Source organism: Trypanosoma conorhini, assembly GCF_003719485.1.
Source record: "Trypanosoma conorhini strain 025E chromosome Unknown Tco_14.4_contig_00154, whole genome shotgun sequence".
Taxonomy (NCBI): Eukaryota; Euglenozoa; class Kinetoplastea; order Trypanosomatida; family Trypanosomatidae; genus Trypanosoma; species Trypanosoma conorhini.
This window is the reverse complement of record NW_021704235.1, coordinates 6,804-22,742: the sequence shown is the minus strand read 5'-3', so window position 1 is coordinate 22,742 and position 15,939 is coordinate 6,804. Positions and strand designations below refer to the sequence as shown.

Below are 15,939 nucleotides of genomic sequence, written 5' to 3'. Positions count from 1 at the left end.
TAATGGCAGATTCTTCTTATACAGACACCATTTGATAGAAACACCGATGGAGTTATTCGCACACGGTGCAGTATTTTTGTGTGAGGTGGACTCTCCTTTTTGTTGTAGCCCTTTTTGATTTTTTGTAGTGCTTAAATTTAGGCAGCTCCGTGAATAGACGTGTGTGCGTTTTAAGTGTTTCGTTTGCTTTTGGTGCTGGTGTTTGCCTCCTTCTTTCATCAGATTAATGAGTATAACCCCATGGTTTTACTTCACGCATATTATTTACTTATATATATATATATATATGTGTGTGTGTGTGCGTGTGGGCTGCGTTGAATAAGTATGGCATGGGAACTGTCATAGCCGTTGATTCCATGCGTGTGCGCGTGTATGCCATTCTCTCTGACTCTCATCATCTCTCTTTTCCTTGGAGCCTTATTTCTTCCTTTAGACGTCTTTTCCTCCGCAAGATTGGCAAGAGCCCTTTTCCATTTATCATTTATTATCGTTACTATGATTATTTGAAGTTTCGCCTCGGGAGGCCGTTGAATAGCGCCGTCTGCGATGGTCCAAGGAGATATGCCGTGAGACAACTCTGGAAGTCGTCCTTGCGCGTGTGTCTGTGGTCACCGCAAAAGGCCTGCCGCACGCCACCGTGAGCCACCGTCGTGGTGGTGTCTGCATCTGAAGTCCATCAGTACATCGCCTACGCCGTCTCTGTCGATGGGCGATGCAGTTGTGTACGTGACATATTGACTTTTTTTTTAAAAAAAAAAGTCAATATATATATTTTTTCCTCTCCGAGGCCTGTGGGAGGAGACTTGGACCGGGTAGGATGCCGCCACGCAGGAGGACTGGCGCGTTATGAGCTCGCAAGCGAAGGCCCGATCATCACAGCCACATACGTGTTGAGCTTGTTTCTTTGCGCCTGCTGCTGCGGGGTAAGTCTTCCCTCCCGGCTGGGGGATGCCGGATGCAGTGCGCGCCAAAGTGGCAGCTCCCACTATTCCACTCTTCCACTCCCTCCTCCTCTAGCGGTCGCCACAGGCAGAGAGGACCAGGCCCGATCCTGGGCGCAGATCCCATTGTTGTTGTTGTTGTTTTTTTTTTCCTTCAGCTCTCTTTTTTTTGGCTGAAGGCTAGAACGGCGCTGGTGTCGCACGTGACGGACGCCGCAGACACCACCGCCACGCAAGGAGCAAAAGGCGGCGCTCCACAGACGTGCATCGCACATCGTCTACATCGCCGTATTTTTAATAGCTTGCTCCCGGCCGAGATGCCCACTGTGCAGTTCAGCGACGCCGTTGAAAAGGCCCTCGCGGAGGTGTGTCCCCCGCGCGACCCGTTTGACGAGCCAAACTTTGACCCCGTGGAGTACCTCAACAGCCGATTCCCGGAGGAGGCCAGCCTCGCCGCGCTACCTGCCTTTCTGGAAGAGATGACCGGCCGCCTGACAAAGACAGAGAACGATCTGTTGAAGGCCGTTGAGGCGCAGGCGACCAATGCTGCCGACGCAGACAGGGACCTTCATAACGCAAAGGCGGCCGTGGTCGCACTCTACGATCGCGTCTCTGAGATTAAGGCGAGAACGGCCAAGAGTGAAGACACTGTCCGCGAGCTGTGTCATCATATTCGAGAGTTGGACACGGCAAAAACCAACCTCACTGTAAGCATCAACACCCTACGTTCGATGCAGCTATGGATGCTGCAACTGCAGGCCCTCTCCACTTCGTTTGAGCGTCGCAGATTTATTCAGTGCCGTGATGCGCTGATGGAGGCGCAGAAGTATTCTGCCATGTTTGAAAGTATGAAGAACCTCCCCAAGGTGAAGGAAATTAACGATAAACAGGCGCAGCTATGTCGACAGCTGGAACACTACATTCGTCACACTGTGTTTGGCGACATTTCCCTGGATTCGCTAGATGAAACGCTGATGGCGGAGGCCTGTGCGGTGGTAGACCTTCTTGGGAAGGAAAGTATTCGGAAGATTCGTGACCAATTTATCGAGAAAATGCTGGAGGTCTACTCGCTGCGCTTTAAGCGTGGGTCAGAGGACGCAAAGTTGGAACGCACGGAGCGACGCTATGTCTATATTCGTAATCTTTTGGAGCAAAACGAGGGACTTTTCCTCAATGTGTTTCCACGTCACTGGTGTGTTCCGCAGGAACTTTGTGTGACATTTTGTCTCCGCACCAAAGCGGAGCTTGACTACCTCCTGCGCGGGGCCGCTGCTGACATTGACGTGGTGGTGCTGACGTACGTCCTGCAGAAGACCATTGACATTGAGCGCGACCTCACCCGCATGATGGCGTGGAAGGAGGAATTTCCGGGTCGCAGCGAGGTCCCGGATTACAGGTACAACGGCATGATCCTTTCCTCCTTTAAGGCGCACATGGACCTCTTCGTGCGGAATGAAGATAAGCTGATGGGAGACGCCCTTTCACACCCCCTTGTGGGGTCCTCCACGGAGGTGGAGCGAGGCACAGCCGGCAGCCCAAGTGCCGCGGTGGGTGCGGCCGTGCCTGGGTGGAACAGCGAGGCGGATATTCGGGTCGGCGCCACGCTTCCTGTGGCAGAAGATCTTTTTATTTTTATTAAGGAGAGTCTCAAGCGCACCATTCGCATCTCTCAGCAGGATGTATTGCTGGAGATGGCGGCTGTCTGGCGAAGGCACCTCATCCGCTTTGCAGAAACGGTGGCAACGCTACTTCCTAGCCCCGCCGCCTCAAGGGAAGACATGCGTCGCGCCTGCATCATCGTTAACACGGCGGAACTCTGCCAGTCTACAAGCCAGGACCTGGGGGACGAGGTGTGCACCCGTGGCGAGGCTCCCGCGAAGGAAGTCGGCTTTGACCAAGTCACCGAGGCCTTCTCTACCCTTTACAGCAGGGCGATTCAATGCATACTGCAGGGGACAGAGACAAATTTGGCACCCTTTCTTGTAGATTATAGCAATGCCGCATTTGTCAACCGTCGCGGCGAGGAACAAGACATTCATGATGAATCCGCTGTGATTCGCTCCATGAGTGCTGTGCTGCACGATATGGTCTTGGTGTGCTCGGCGGTGCTGCCGTCTTCAATTTTGCGCTTTCTGCTTGACAAGGTGGCACACAGCGTGATTCCCATGTTCACCGACACCTTGTATCGCATGCGTCGGCTGCCACCGGACTTCGCGCTGGGTCTGATGCGGGTTGACTCCGCGGCGTTTGAGCGAACCTTTTTGCAGCTGCCAAACTACAACGACCCAGACCGTTTTCCTCCAGCGCATCTGACTGGATACATGAAGCTCGTGCGACGGGAGTTTGACCGCTTGAATCGCACATTGAAGGTTCTGCAGCTAGACGCTTCGGTGGACACGTTTGTTGATGTCTACTACGAAGCGATGCTGCCTGACGATCGCTCGATTCAGAATTTTGTGCGTCTTGTGGAGTTGAAGGGGCGGAAGCGGGAGGACGTCAGGTCGTGGATCGCACATCTCTCCAAGAAGGGCGTGGTGGAGGCCACGAAGCGCGACCTGCAGCGCGAGGCCTCCCTGGGCATCGCCACGGGCACCACAGGCCAGTCCGCGGCAGCCGGCGCCGGCGCCGCCTCGGGGGGAATCAAGTTTTCGAACTTCTTCTTGCAACCGGCGGCAAACACGTACGAGCCGCCCTTGAGCGGCGGGTTTTCGAGTGCGTTCAGCAATTTGGTCGGCCGTGCGGGGAGCGGCGGCAACGCACAGACGACGACGACGACGACAACAGCAAGAACGACGGCATCACCACCATCAACGGGAGTGACTGCAGCAGCAACAGTGGAGGAGAGTTTCGGCACACGTTTTGCGAAGGCGGCTCGTAGCACGGTGACGACAATGAACTTCCTCTCCAATTTTAAGAAGGAAGGCGGTAATAGTAGCGGCGGCGGTTACAGGTCCGCGAAGTGAGAAGCAGCCCATATGGTGGGAAGCGGGAACGGGAGACAAGCCTCCTATGCCTCCAGACGTTTATGTGGGGGGTGGGGAAGAAAAACTGCGAAGTTTTCGTCTTCTATCCGTGTATTTGTGTGTGCGTGTGAGAAGGCGATGGATCGTGGCAAGTGCGTGGACCATGCTGAGTGGGAAAGATGTTCTGCCATTTTTTTTTCTTCCCCTTTGGCCCCTGGCTTTTTGTGGAATAAGACGTGTGCCTTGCAGGTGCGCTAGTGGACTCAACTGAATGCCCACTTTGCCTTGCTTACTTTTTTTTCTCACTTTCGGGTTTCCACCCTTCTCTTTTCGCCGTGGATGTGTGGCTCGCACGACTTCTCTTTGGTCTCTCGCAATCGAAGCCTCTTGCTGTTGTCTCCCCGCTGGGTGCTGGGAAGGCGGGGGCAACGAACACCCAAGGCGGCGCCGCACACACGAGAGACCACTTCATGATTGACACGCGGCAGGCTTAATGCTCACTGCTCTGCACATAACGTTGCCCCCGAAGCGAGTTCACCGCGAGAGTCAGCAGCACCTACCGAACCGCTGTCTCGTCGTGAACGAGTCCACGTGTGAGGCCTCCCTCATCTCCACGGAGGCCTCACTAAAGTACGCAACTGGCGCAGCGCATGAGTCGTGTGAGACGGGAACCCGTTTTCGCTTTGGCCACGTCACCATCAGTCCTCACCACGGCAGCATCTTCGTAACGCAGGTGGCCCCATTGCTGTATGATCTGTGCCGTAGTTTTTGGCTCTCAGCGTGCTGCAGCGATGCGGCATCGCAAAGCCAACCATCTGTGTCAAAAAGCGCCGTTGACGCGGATTCTGATGCACCCAATATTCCTCAAAGCGGCTGGGAGAACCTGTCTTGGGACGAGTGTCGGAAAGTTTATCAGAAGACGTGGTCGATGAGTCGATCAGTTTTTATTTACGGTAGTCACTCCGCCACGGAACGCCGTGCACTCTTCCTGCATCTTGCAAAAGCCACAGCCTTGGCGTTGCGGCAAGAAGCAGATGCCATGGGGGCCCAGCCGCCGGAAAGGAATGAGTGTGACGTTGCCTTCTCACTTGTGGATTTGTACCACGTGTGGGGGGTGGGAGACGTGCTGGACCCTAACGCCGTGATGCACGACGATCTTCGGCTGCAGCGGCTGAAGCGGGAAGAGCCACGACGCTCACTGAATGAGCCGAAGGGCATCGACTTTGTTGCGCCCACACGACAGGCGCTGGAGAGCCGAGACAGCGTATCCACGTGTATTATGCGTGCGCTGCAACGCAGCGCTCCACCACGGGCGCTGCGCACAAGCGCAGAGAAGGAAGAGCACGCCGTGAATTCGACGTTGGTGCTCACGTTCTTTGTTTCAAGGCGTTCGAAGCGGGGTCCAGGCGTGTCACGACGTGGGAGGATGCCTGCAGCGAGGGCCGAGGAGGAAAGGGGCCGGCAGAAAATTGGCTGCCCAACAGAGGCGAGGTTTCATCTCATACTTCTCCCCGACAGTACCGCTGCCGCACATGGGAAGCAGGGGGCACAGGAGCTGGGGGCGCTTGCCAGTGCACTCCAGGCCTGCACACAGTGGCAAAAGGAAATGCTTTCCGCTGAGGATGATTCCCGTACGCAGCGCGCGAATGGAGTGCCAGTGACAGCTCGAAATCTGGACGCATCATCCTCAGCAACGGCGTCGGCAACCAGCAAGCTGCCTTGGGTGCCGTTGCGAGAGTCCTCGCTGCTGCTTTACCTGTTTGAGTCCAACATGTACTACCGTCATCAGCTAGAGAAGAGTCTACGCAATTTGCGTCTCTCGAAGGAACGACGACGGCCGTTTGGAGATGGATCGAGGTCTGTGAGCGCAAACGTCTCCACCCAATCCCTGGATGTGGCTAGAAGCGTCTCATACAGCACAGCCGTCTCTACGGAGCAGAGTGGCTGTTGGATGTGTGCTGATGCAAACGGTGCCAACGTCCTTGACTGTATAGCTGCAGGAATTGGTCAATGTCTACTTGTCCTGTGTGTTAACTCTGGTTGGGATCAATACTATCAAGCTCGCACTGCGTTTCTGTTTGCGCAGCGCGCGACAAAACAGTTGGACCAGCCCTGCGTCTTCTTGGAACCCAAATCAGAGGAAGTGTCCCATACATTTTCTGCAGAGCAGGTGAGAGGCAATTCCCACAAGCCATCGCCTCTAGCCTCGACAGCGATGCAGTCTCCCTATCAGTGCGCCCGGGTACGGCATCTCCAGGGGCCGTTGCTCTCTCTGGAGGGGTCTGTGGCCGGGGTGGAGCGGCAACTCTGGTCTTCTCCACGGCGAAGAGAGGCAACACAGCCACGCCCCCCGGAGGCGGCCGGGCCCTCAGATAGTCCGTTGGCGCCTTCTGAGGTTGCTGTCGTTGAGGAGGAGGGCAGCGACCGTGATGCCGACCTCGATGCGCCTTCTCAGCGGACGGAGGCGCAGGTCGTGCGCCAGCGTGTAGGCTCAGGGGCGGCTGCGGGCACCAAAATAACCAGCCCCATTGCGCCGTCGCCGGAGGCACGTATACACTCTGGTCCCGTGCAGCAGCTTTTTCGCTGCGACCGCGTCGACCAACAAGCGGGGATAAGTAGTCTTGGGGAAGAGACTGCCGCTAACTCAGGGCAGCCACGTGGGAAGACTGGCGGCTCTCAAGGCTTTTTGCCTCGTCCTGGCCCGTGCGGCTCCACCGCGTCCGCAGAGGACGTGAGTTTGTGTCCTCCTCCGGCAGAGAGGGGGGCGATGGTCAACGACGTGCTGCTGAAACAAAGTCTTCTTCTGCAGGAGAACGCGGAGCTACGTGCGCTTCTGGCGAGACTCTCCTCTCAGCAGGCTGACACTTATAGAGGGCAAAGGGAGTCAACCAGGATAGCGGACGTCTGTGATGCCGCGCTGCTGGAGTCACGGAGAACTGCCCGATCATCGGAGCTGGACGCGTTACGAAAGGAACTCTCAACGACGACAAAAAAGGCTCGTGTCCTGCAAAAGACACTTTCACGCTCAGTGGACGATAATCGCAAGCTGTGTCGTGTCATGCATGCTCAGATGAAGCAGTGCCTTCTTGACCTCTCCCGCATCTTTCAAGGCTCTCTGGGGGAGAGAGACTTAAATTTTCCTGCGATTGCGGAGGAACGAATTCGTCGCTGGGAGAAGCTGCTTGAGAAAACAACAAGGCAAGTGCTGCGGCCTTTCTCTGGGGCGAGCCGTGCCGAAGAGGAGGCGGAGACGCCGGAGGAGGAGGAAGAAGAAGAGGCAACATGCGCGGACAGTGGCGATGGGGTTTGCCCTCAAAGGTGCCAGCCGAAACGCGTAACGAAGACGTCGCATGCAAACAGTGCATGTGCGCTTTTGTCGGAGGGGCGGCCGTCGGGCTCCTGCTGTAACGGAAGACACCATCAAAAACGGCGGGAAGCCGATGTCTTACCCGGCGCGAAAGCCGAGGGGCGGGACCGTCAAGCACCCAAGCGCTACATGAAGGAGGAAGTTAAATCACCTCTGGGAAGCAGCATAACTCCACAACTGGCACAGCTGCTTCAGCTTGCCTACCGTCTTTTTCTCTGCGACTCCTCCTCTACCAATGAGGATGATGAGAATGGTGGTCACAATGCCTTTGGGGGTTCTCTGCAGGAGGGTCCTGACGGAGCTAAAGTGGAGGCTTTTAGAACAACGCATCAGAGTTTGTCAAGAAGCGTATTAGATATTCTCTCGCCGCACCAGCAGGAGGCCCGCGCAGGGGCTGCGAGAGCTGAAATTGAAGGACGTCCGGTTACCGGACGGAGGCCCGAGGCGGAGCTCTGTTGGAGGTGTCAATTGTCTCGGCGCCCACGCTGCAACGCGGCGTATACGAAGTTTCTGGAGATTCTGCGCTCCTTGTGCAGACAACAGGTGACGATAACCGGAGAAGCCCCCGGCTCGCATCCTCAAGTCATGAAGGAGACGGAAGAAGAAGAGCTAAAGGGTATGAAAGGGGCATCATTCTCAGGGCATGCAGTTCCCCCCTCCGGGCCTTGTTGTCCCCATGAAGGGTGGGAGGACGTCTCAGCAGCAGGACTGCTACGCAATGAAGGGGCTTTGTTGCTGAAGACGCGTCAGCTCTCTGATTCCCTGCAGAAGAACACGGACACCCGAGCAAAGGAGCAAGCAGCTGTTCGATCGCTGCAGAGTGAGCTCGAGAAGGAACGAGAGTGGCGACGGCAGCTTCAGGATGAGCTCCTCAATCTTCGCCTCCGCCTCAGCAAGTATGAATCGAAGTTTGCCTTCATTGGCGAGACCGTGAAACCAAAAATTTCACAGGACATTGCTCAGCTAGAGCAGAAAATCTCGGAGCGAAAAAAGCAAGAGGATTTGGAGCGACAACGACGAGCGGCGTTCATGTCGGAAATCAAAAAAAGACTCCAGCGTGTCAGCGCTGAGGACGATCTGATGCCCCTCCGTTATTCTTCCTCCTCTCCACTGTCACCCCGACAATAGGGGGCTTGCGGGTAGCTGACGCATACACACAAACAGGGGAGTGGGATGTTTCTTCCTGACATTATGCTCACTCTTTCTCTCTCTGTATTTTTGTTCAGGACTTTTTTTTCCCCCTTCTTTTTTCACGTCATTTTAATTTTTTGTTTTTTTTCGAAAGAAGATCAGCCTATTTGTTGATCTTTTTGTATTTTTGTTTCCACTGCTTTTTTTTCTGTATCCGGTTGGTTTTTGCCTCAATGCGTGTATCTGCTGCCGCAACTTCACTGCGGGGTGGCAACTTCTTTTTCCCATTTTTTCCTCGCGTTGTTTTTTTCTTTCTTTTATTGTTGCTTTTGTTTCTTTATCGCTTCTTTTACTATAGTTTGGTGGGAGCGCCACTGTAGAAGCGTGTGAGGGCTCTTCAGCGCCTTGTGTCGCTATTTGCCTGAGCGGCGGGGTGGGCAGGATGGGATTTTTAGCTTGGCTCCTGGACTGGCTTAGGGGCCTCTTCTGGCAGCAGGAGATGGAGGTGACGCTGGTCGGTCTTCAGGGAGCTGGCAAGACGACGTTTTTGGCGGCCATCACGGAGGGAAAGGAGTCGGTGCAGCTGCACGACGCGATTCCCACCATAGGCCTCAACACCCGCAAAGTCACTCGCGGCGGTGTCAGCATCAAGGCCTGGGACATCGGCGGCCAGCCGCGTTTTCGAGGCATGTGGGAGCGGTACTGCCGCGGCGTGCAGAGTATTGTGTTTGTCGTGGATGCAGCCGACCTTTCCTCCTTTGAGGAGGCGAGGCATAGTCTGCACGATTTACTGAGCCGGCCCTCTCTCGCCGGAATTCCACTGCTTATTATTGCCAACAAAAACGACTTGGAAGGTGCATGCTCGGCGGAAACCGTCATGTCAGAGTTGCAGCTCTCGAAGCTTGCAGTAGATCGTGAGACGGCGTGTTACAGCGTGAGTGCGAAGAATTACACGAACATTGACGTGACTCTCAAGTGGCTCATGCGGTATTCAAGAGCTTCGTCGTCAATGTAGTCCAAAAAAAGAAAAAGAAAAAAGAAAATAAAAAAAAAACAGCCGAAGACAAAAAGAGCAAAGGATAATTTTGAGCTTTGGAGAACCCTGCGCGAAGTTAACCGGCCCAAACTGGTTTCTCTCTCTTCTTCTCTCCTTGTATTTCGTTTGCTGCAAAGTTGTCTTGCAACTTTGCCTCGCCAGAGCGAACGGCACGCCAGATCTCGTGCCAGTTCGTACGCAGATGCACATCGGTTTTACTGTCCAGTGCCCCTCCCGTTGTCGAGCTGTGTCACTTTTCCCTCGTTTTTTTTTTGCTGTGCTTGCTAGAATGAAGGGCCTTGTTCGAAGTGGCAACTTCCTCCTCAGGCTAGGAAGGGCAATGAGGGGCTGCTGAAGTGCACGGCCTTCCTTTTTTCTTTTTCATTATATTTACTCGTTTACCCTCTGCGGTTTTCTGCGACCCCTGCTTAGTGCGTGTGATTGCGTGGCTGTGTGTCTCTGTGATCTTGTTTTTTTTTCGTTTTTTGCGCTTCCCCGGTGTGTTTTGCTCCGCTGTGAGTAAAGAACGCGAAGTCGTGGAAAGAGAGCAACTGGGGCTGAGGCGTGAAAAGGCTGCACTCGCCAGGCTTGCCTGTGACACAGTTTCTCTAACTGCCTGTGTTCTTTTTTTCCCCCCCTTTCATTGTCCTTTGTGTGACTGTGGGTCTTGTGCGTGACTCTTTTTTGTTTCGTTTTTTTTTTTTCGCTGCCATTTCGGTTCGGGTGGTTTGTGTGCGTGGCTCACCCGAGGTCGGCGGTCTCTCCCCTTGCTGCCGTTCTCTACAGGAGCTGGACCGATTGAAGCCTCGCTGTCGTCGTCGCCGTGCGTGTTTTACGCGGTCTCTCTCTGTGTGCAGAAGCGCGCGTGGAGGCGGTGACTCTTTTGATTGGGATGGCGCAGGCGAGGGAGTGCAACGTGGCGGACTTCGTGTCAGTGTTGCCGGTGCCGCCGCAGACGGAGAGGCGCCGCGGCGTGCTTCGTTTTATGGGGCCCACAAACTTCGCCCCCGGTTTGTGGGCGGGTATCGAGTTGCTCGGCACCGTCGGACGTAACGATGGCAGCGTGATGGGGAAGTCATACTTTTCGTGTCCGGCAGGGCAGGGGGTGTTTGTTCGCCCTGAGCTTGTCGTGCCTTACGCGCCGGAGGCGGAGGGGCATGCCGGCACGCCGCACAAAGGCGGTGGAAGGACAGCGATCGTGGAGAAACTGCGCACAGATATGGTGCAGCTGCGGGAAACGTTGCAGCAAAGGGAATTGGCGCTGCGGGATGCGAAGGAGGAACTTCGCAGCGCCATTGCGCTGCATGAGGCGAGAAACTTGGAGCTGCAGAGAGCACTGGAGGAAAAGGCGCAGATGTTGGCGACGGCGTTGGCAGGCAAACAAAATATTGCGGCGGCGACGCAGACGGAGGCGGCGGCGGCGGCGGCGGCGAAGGATGATGAAATTCGCTGTCTGCAGCAGCAGTGTGCCGACCTGAGGGATCTCTGTGAGCTTCAGGAGGAGGAGATCAACCGGCAGAGGGAGCACGCCGACAACCTCGCACAAATCGTGGAGGACGTGCGCCGCGAGCAGGAGGAGGAGCGGGCGCGGATGGAGACGAGAATTCGTTCCCTAGAAGAGGCGGTCGCACAACAGCAACAACTGGCCGCCTCCGAACTCAGGCCAGCCGCGGAAGAGTCCGGGGAGGCAGATGTGGAAGCCACGCAACTGCAGCTTTTTGAGCGACAGCAGGAGGAGGAGGCGCTGCGACTTCTCAAGGAGCGATACGAGCAGCTTTACGCCGAGCGGGAACAGGAGCGCCACGCGCAGGAGGTAAAGTGGAAGCAGACAACGGCTGAGTACGAGGAGGCACTCACACAGCAACGAGAGTACAAGAGTCGGCTTCTTGGCGAAATTCGACGCCTGCAGCATGAGATTGCGGATATGCGTCATAGCAGTGAGCGGGAGCGGGTGTTGCAGGTGCCGCTCAGTGCACTGGAGCGGGAGGAATACGAGTCCCAGCTAAATAGGCTGCGGTGGGAACTCATGGGGGCCTACGGGGAAATGTTTTCTAAGCGCTATGATCACTTTTTGGCACCCGTTTCTAATTGGAAGTCGCCGGCGGAAGTGATGGGGGCGCTGCGCGAGGCGATCCTCTCCTCGGGAGGAGTTTTGCCGTTTACGACGCCGGACACGTGTCTGCACTCCCGCATGGCCCTCTTCCAGATGCACCCACGGCGCTGACGGCGGCGGCCACGCTGCTGCGACTCCGCAAGAGGCGCCGTTGTACGGTACGGGTGAGTGGCGGCGGGCGCAACCTTGCCAGCGAAGTAAAAAGACCAAGACAAACCAAGTGAAACGAACAAGTCGAGGTATTAGTGGCGCCGGCGTTGTTGTTGTTTTTGTTGTTTTGCTGCAAAGGAGAAGATACTTGAAGTGCACTTATTGTGTCATTCCCACGCTGGAGGAAGCGCCTCTGTTATTGAGGCTTTGTGTTCCCTTTTTGCTTCCCTGTTGCGAGGTAGCGGGTGAAAAAGGCCCACCGTCCCCTTCCTTCGGCAGGGTGCTGTGGTCGTGTGGCGGTGTCCCGCGATACAACTTTGCCTGCGAGAAGAAGACGCGAGAAACACGTGTGCGTGGGGTGTAGCCAAAAAAAGAAAGAAAAAACAAATACGTAACAAACAAAAGATTTGCGGAAAGCAGTACACTAGGAAATGAGCAAGAAGAAATGCCGCAAAGGGCGCAAGAAGCGTTCGTGTTCGACCAGCGATGTGTATGAGTGTGCCATGCGAAACTTCCGCCAGCTCCTCCTGGAGCGCATGTCACACCACGAGGATGAGGTGTTCTCCGCACGGGCACGTTTTCAGATGCAGCGCACGCATGACAAGGAGCACTTTGACCGCCTCCAGCATAAACGGAAGCACAGTGAGAGGGTGCGTGGGACGGCGGGGCGGCGCTCTGTGCGTGGCGCCGCTGCTGCTGCAGAAGATATAGAGGAGCCGTCCGCGGCAGAGCAGGAGTTTCTCGCGGACCAGCAAAAGCTCTATGTGGAGCATGAAGAAGAGTTGCAGCGGTCCTACCCACTCGCCTTCTTGGACGATGAAAGTGCCGGGGCTGTAACCTTCACGCTCATGCCGACGCTGCGCGGCAAATTCGAGGCGCTGGCGCGTGAACGTACCCGACTTTACAAGGAGTGTCCGGAGAGTATGGAGCCAAAGCGGCTGTCGTCCGTACCTAATTTGGCTGTGCAGCCGCAGCACGGGGGTGTCACGGAGTATGCTGCGGATAAGTCGCAGCCGGTCCTTGTGAAGGAGGAATATGACGTGGGCGCGAGTGCCACATTAGAGGTGGGCAGGGGGGCGTACATCATTCCGCAAACGGCCAATAAGCAAGCTTACAAAGTTGGAGGGGCGGAAGAGAACAGGGAGGCGTCGCCGCCGCAGGAAGAAAATTCAGAGGATGGTAGTGAGTCTTGTGGTTCGCTGGATGCTGATCGCGGGGTGGTGAAGCCGCCTTGGCTTTCAACGATCACCTCCGGCGGGGAGGTGGAGTTTGTCCGTATGGCTTTGCTGTCCCAAGAACAGAGCCGTCAGGCAAGGTGCGAGGAAAAACAACGGTGGCTTGAAGGCCTGTTAACCCCGTCAACGCCACGCGACATGCAGCGACGAGCAAAAGAGGAACTCCGGCGCCTTGAAAAGGAGAGAAAAAAAGATGCAGTAAGAGCGGCGGAGCTTTGGTGTTTGTGGCGCGCTGCCAGGGATAAAGTCAACTCCAGCAGTGGTATGGTTAACAGCACGGGTAACAGGGAAGCTGTTGTCGCGGGCGGCAACCAAGACGATTCTGAAGGTATAAAACGGCAGTCAGCACGGGCATTACCTGCTGAAGAAGTGGAAGGTGGTGAGGGTGTGGATGACGGAGGCCAGGGCGAATACTACACGCCTACGGGTTTTAGCTCAGAAAGGTGGCTGAAGCGTATGCAATTTGCTCGTAAACTTGAGGATCAGGATAACACTAATAGCGGCAAGGCCGTGACATCTGCAGGGGACCATTCTGTTTCAACCAGTCCGAGCGCATCTTCTTCCTTCTGTATGTCTTGGGAGACGATTGTTCTTGAAGATGTAGCAACCACCAACGGTAGTGATGACAGTATCAGTAACCGTTTGGAGGTGAAGGCGCAATCATACTTGTGGCCGCAGCACATTGAAGCCAGCATTCCACATGTGTTGTGTGGGGAGGCTGTGCGAGGCACAGGTTGGTGGCGTTCGTTTGTACCCGACGTCCAGGGAACCGTTACACGAGGAGGAGAGAATGCAGAGGCAGAGGACGGTGCGTGCGACGATGATGAGACGTCTGGACGCCGTACGGAAGGCGAAACAAATATGCCGAGTGTTGTCAAGTTTCCGCGGTGGGCGCGGAAGGTGTGGTTGAAGTTAGACTCACTGGGGGACTTTGTCGCAGAGAGGGTGAGATTTTACCAGGGTCGACTACACACATGACGTGCACGCCGCTTGCTGTAAGGTGCTTGAGTGTGATATATATATATATATATCCTATTAGTTACCGCGTTCTTTGCTTGTTTTTATTTATTTATTTTATCTTTTTTGGCTTTTCGATTGCCTATTTTGCCCTTTGTCTGCGTCTGCATCCTCCTTGACTCCAACCTGCCACGTTCAATCTAATCTTGCCGAAATAGGCGTCTCCGCTATTTTTAAAGGGCGTTCCACCGGACAGCCCAGGCACAGGGAACGGGCGATAAACATATATTTATCTAGTCCACGCCAGGGAACGAAAAATAGAGAGAGCGAGGTAGAGAACGACGCGATAGCATGGCAGGCACCGTCGCTGTGGTGAAGGAATCCGCCATGTCGCAGGAACTTCAGCAGGACTGCATAGATTGCGCCGCGCATGCGTTGCACGAGTTAGGCCTGCGTGAGCAAACTGCCATTGCCCAGTTTATTAAACGCGAGCTGGACAGCAAATACGGCACCCGCTTTCACTGTATTGTTGGCCGCTCGTTTGGCTCCTACGTTGGACACGATGGCCAGTACTTTATCTACTTTCTTATCGGCGACTGTGCCTTCTTAATATGGCGCACTGTTGACACGTTCGAGGAGCGTGTATTTTACGTTCCCGTGGATGATCTGGCCATCGGACGGCTGCCTTAAGATACAGTTGAGATGTAAACAAGGAAGAAAACGTTCCCGCAGCAGTATTGTCCTACCCCTTTCTTTTCTGGGGGGGGGGGAAAGAAGAAGCGTATGTGGAGCAAACCGGAGTGGACGAACGAGGGGGGACAAAAAAGTACAACGCAACAAACCGCCCAAGACACAAGCAAAGCGAGAGTGATAAAGTGGAAGGAAAGAGAGGGACAACTATTGGTGGTGTTTGCTTTGCAAACCAACACTTGCCTCGGGCTTCTAGTGTGGATTTTGCCAAGTGTCTCTTTTTATTTTACTTGTTCTTGTATCTCTGTGTTTGCTCTTGTCACAATGGTCACTCGGTAGCGTTTCCTCAACTTGCTTCTTTAGATAACTTTATATTCCCAGTTATTTCGTTTCGGTTGAAACAGCAGCGGCCTCAAAGCGGAGGGAGATGCAGCTACGCCCGACGAAGACAATAAAGTCTCTTCCCAAAGTGACCGTATGCTTCATGGCAGCACTGATGCTGTTGTCATTGAGCAGCGCGCCGACGGTCAGTGGGGAAACGCTGTCGCCTGAGGATCGCATTAATAACTATCGAAAGCGCGTTGGTCGTGCCTTTATCAAAGAAAAGTCTGCTCAGCCCGATGCCGTCACACTTCCCTCCGGTTTGGTTTTTCAGCGCATTGCTCGTGGCTCTGGGAAGCGTGCCGCCGCTGTGGATGATGAGTGCGAGGTGCACTACACTGGGAAACTTCGTGATGGCAGTGTTTTTGACAGCTCGCGGGAACGTGGAGAGCCCGTTAGTTTTCGTCCACGTGGGGTTATTAAGGGCTGGACGGAGGCACTGCAGTTGATGCGCGAGGGTGACCGCTGGCGCATTTTTATCCCCCACGAATTGGGGTACGGCGCGGCAGGGGCGGGACCAAAGATTCCCCCATTTTCGCCTCTTGAGTTTGACGTGGAGCTGATTCGCATCAAGGGCGGCGGCACAGGGCGTACAGCCGAGGAGGTAGACAAGATACTGCGGGAGGCCGAGGAAGAGCGGGGAGACATGTAATTGCTCGCAATACGTGTGCTGGGGGGGGGGGGAATATTTGTTTATTTGTGCGCCTCGGCATGGAGGCACACATGTGTCTGTGTGTCTCTGTGCGATGGAATAAATAGAACAGTGAAAAAAAAAAACTAAATGCATTTTGTTTTGCCCCTTTTTAAGGATTTTTTTTTGTCCAGCGACTTGCTGAAAGGCCTGCTAACTGTTCGGCGCGGCAGAGAGGTTGGAGCTGGCGGCGGGGGGATGGGTGCAAGCCGCCGAAGAGGAACAAAAGTCACTCTTCCCTATTATTTTGTAACCACCTGACCAGTTGCTTGGGCGATGAACTT

General features: G+C 55.0%; 8 protein-coding genes across 8 annotated transcripts, besides 7 other annotated features; all 8 read left to right on the top strand.

Annotated features, from left to right (window-relative positions):
- Positions 1–257: 257 nt before the first annotated feature.
- Positions 258–288: a microsatellite.
- Positions 288–307: a microsatellite.
- Positions 308–329: 22 nt separating this feature from the next.
- On the top strand, positions 330–641 carry Tco025E_03419 (uncharacterized protein; the record flags this gene model as incomplete). Its single annotated transcript, XM_029370337.1, has 1 exon — positions 330–641. The coding sequence occupies one exon, from the start codon at positions 330–332 to the stop codon at positions 639–641; it is 312 nt and encodes a 103-aa protein (XP_029229642.1).
- A 314-nt stretch (positions 642–955) lies between these two features.
- Tco025E_03418 (vps53-like domain protein) lies at positions 956–3,904 on the top strand (the record flags this gene model as incomplete). The annotated part of the gene is made up of 1 exon (XM_029370336.1): positions 956–3,904. One exon carries the CDS (start codon positions 956–958, stop codon positions 3,902–3,904), a length of 2,949 nt encoding a protein of 982 aa, XP_029229641.1.
- A 493-nt stretch (positions 3,905–4,397) lies between these two features.
- Tco025E_03417 (uncharacterized protein) lies at positions 4,398–8,399 on the top strand (the record flags this gene model as incomplete). The annotated part of the gene is made up of 1 exon (XM_029370335.1): positions 4,398–8,399. One exon carries the CDS (start codon positions 4,398–4,400, stop codon positions 8,397–8,399), a length of 4,002 nt encoding a protein of 1,333 aa, XP_029229640.1.
- Positions 8,400–8,844: 445 nt separating this feature from the next.
- Positions 8,845–9,417, top strand: Tco025E_03416 (ADP-ribosylation factor family; the record flags this gene model as incomplete). Its single annotated transcript, XM_029370334.1, has 1 exon — positions 8,845–9,417. One exon carries the CDS (start codon positions 8,845–8,847, stop codon positions 9,415–9,417), a length of 573 nt encoding a protein of 190 aa, XP_029229639.1.
- Positions 9,418–9,420: 3 nt separating this feature from the next.
- Positions 9,421–9,470: a microsatellite.
- Positions 9,471–10,118: 648 nt separating this feature from the next.
- Positions 10,119–10,142: a microsatellite.
- A 188-nt stretch (positions 10,143–10,330) lies between these two features.
- Positions 10,331–11,662, top strand: Tco025E_03415 (uncharacterized protein; the record flags this gene model as incomplete). Its single annotated transcript, XM_029370333.1, has 1 exon — positions 10,331–11,662. The coding sequence occupies one exon, from the start codon at positions 10,331–10,333 to the stop codon at positions 11,660–11,662; it is 1,332 nt and encodes a 443-aa protein (XP_029229638.1).
- Positions 11,663–11,807: 145 nt separating this feature from the next.
- Positions 11,808–11,834: a microsatellite.
- Positions 11,835–12,132: 298 nt separating this feature from the next.
- Positions 12,133–13,914, top strand: Tco025E_03414 (transcription factor IIA alpha-beta subunit; the record flags this gene model as incomplete). The annotated part of the gene is made up of 1 exon (XM_029370332.1): positions 12,133–13,914. One exon carries the CDS (start codon positions 12,133–12,135, stop codon positions 13,912–13,914), a length of 1,782 nt encoding a protein of 593 aa, XP_029229637.1.
- Positions 13,915–13,949: 35 nt separating this feature from the next.
- Positions 13,950–13,967: a microsatellite.
- A 277-nt stretch (positions 13,968–14,244) lies between these two features.
- Tco025E_03413 (dynein light chain) lies at positions 14,245–14,583 on the top strand (the record flags this gene model as incomplete). Its single annotated transcript, XM_029370331.1, has 1 exon — positions 14,245–14,583. The coding sequence occupies one exon, from the start codon at positions 14,245–14,247 to the stop codon at positions 14,581–14,583; it is 339 nt and encodes a 112-aa protein (XP_029229636.1).
- A 272-nt stretch (positions 14,584–14,855) lies between these two features.
- Positions 14,856–14,903: a microsatellite.
- Positions 14,904–15,067: 164 nt separating this feature from the next.
- Positions 15,068–15,616, top strand: Tco025E_03412 (macrophage infectivity potentiator, precursor; the record flags this gene model as incomplete). Its single annotated transcript, XM_029370330.1, has 1 exon — positions 15,068–15,616. The coding sequence occupies one exon, from the start codon at positions 15,068–15,070 to the stop codon at positions 15,614–15,616; it is 549 nt and encodes a 182-aa protein (XP_029229635.1).
- Positions 15,617–15,939: the final 323 nt, after the last annotated feature.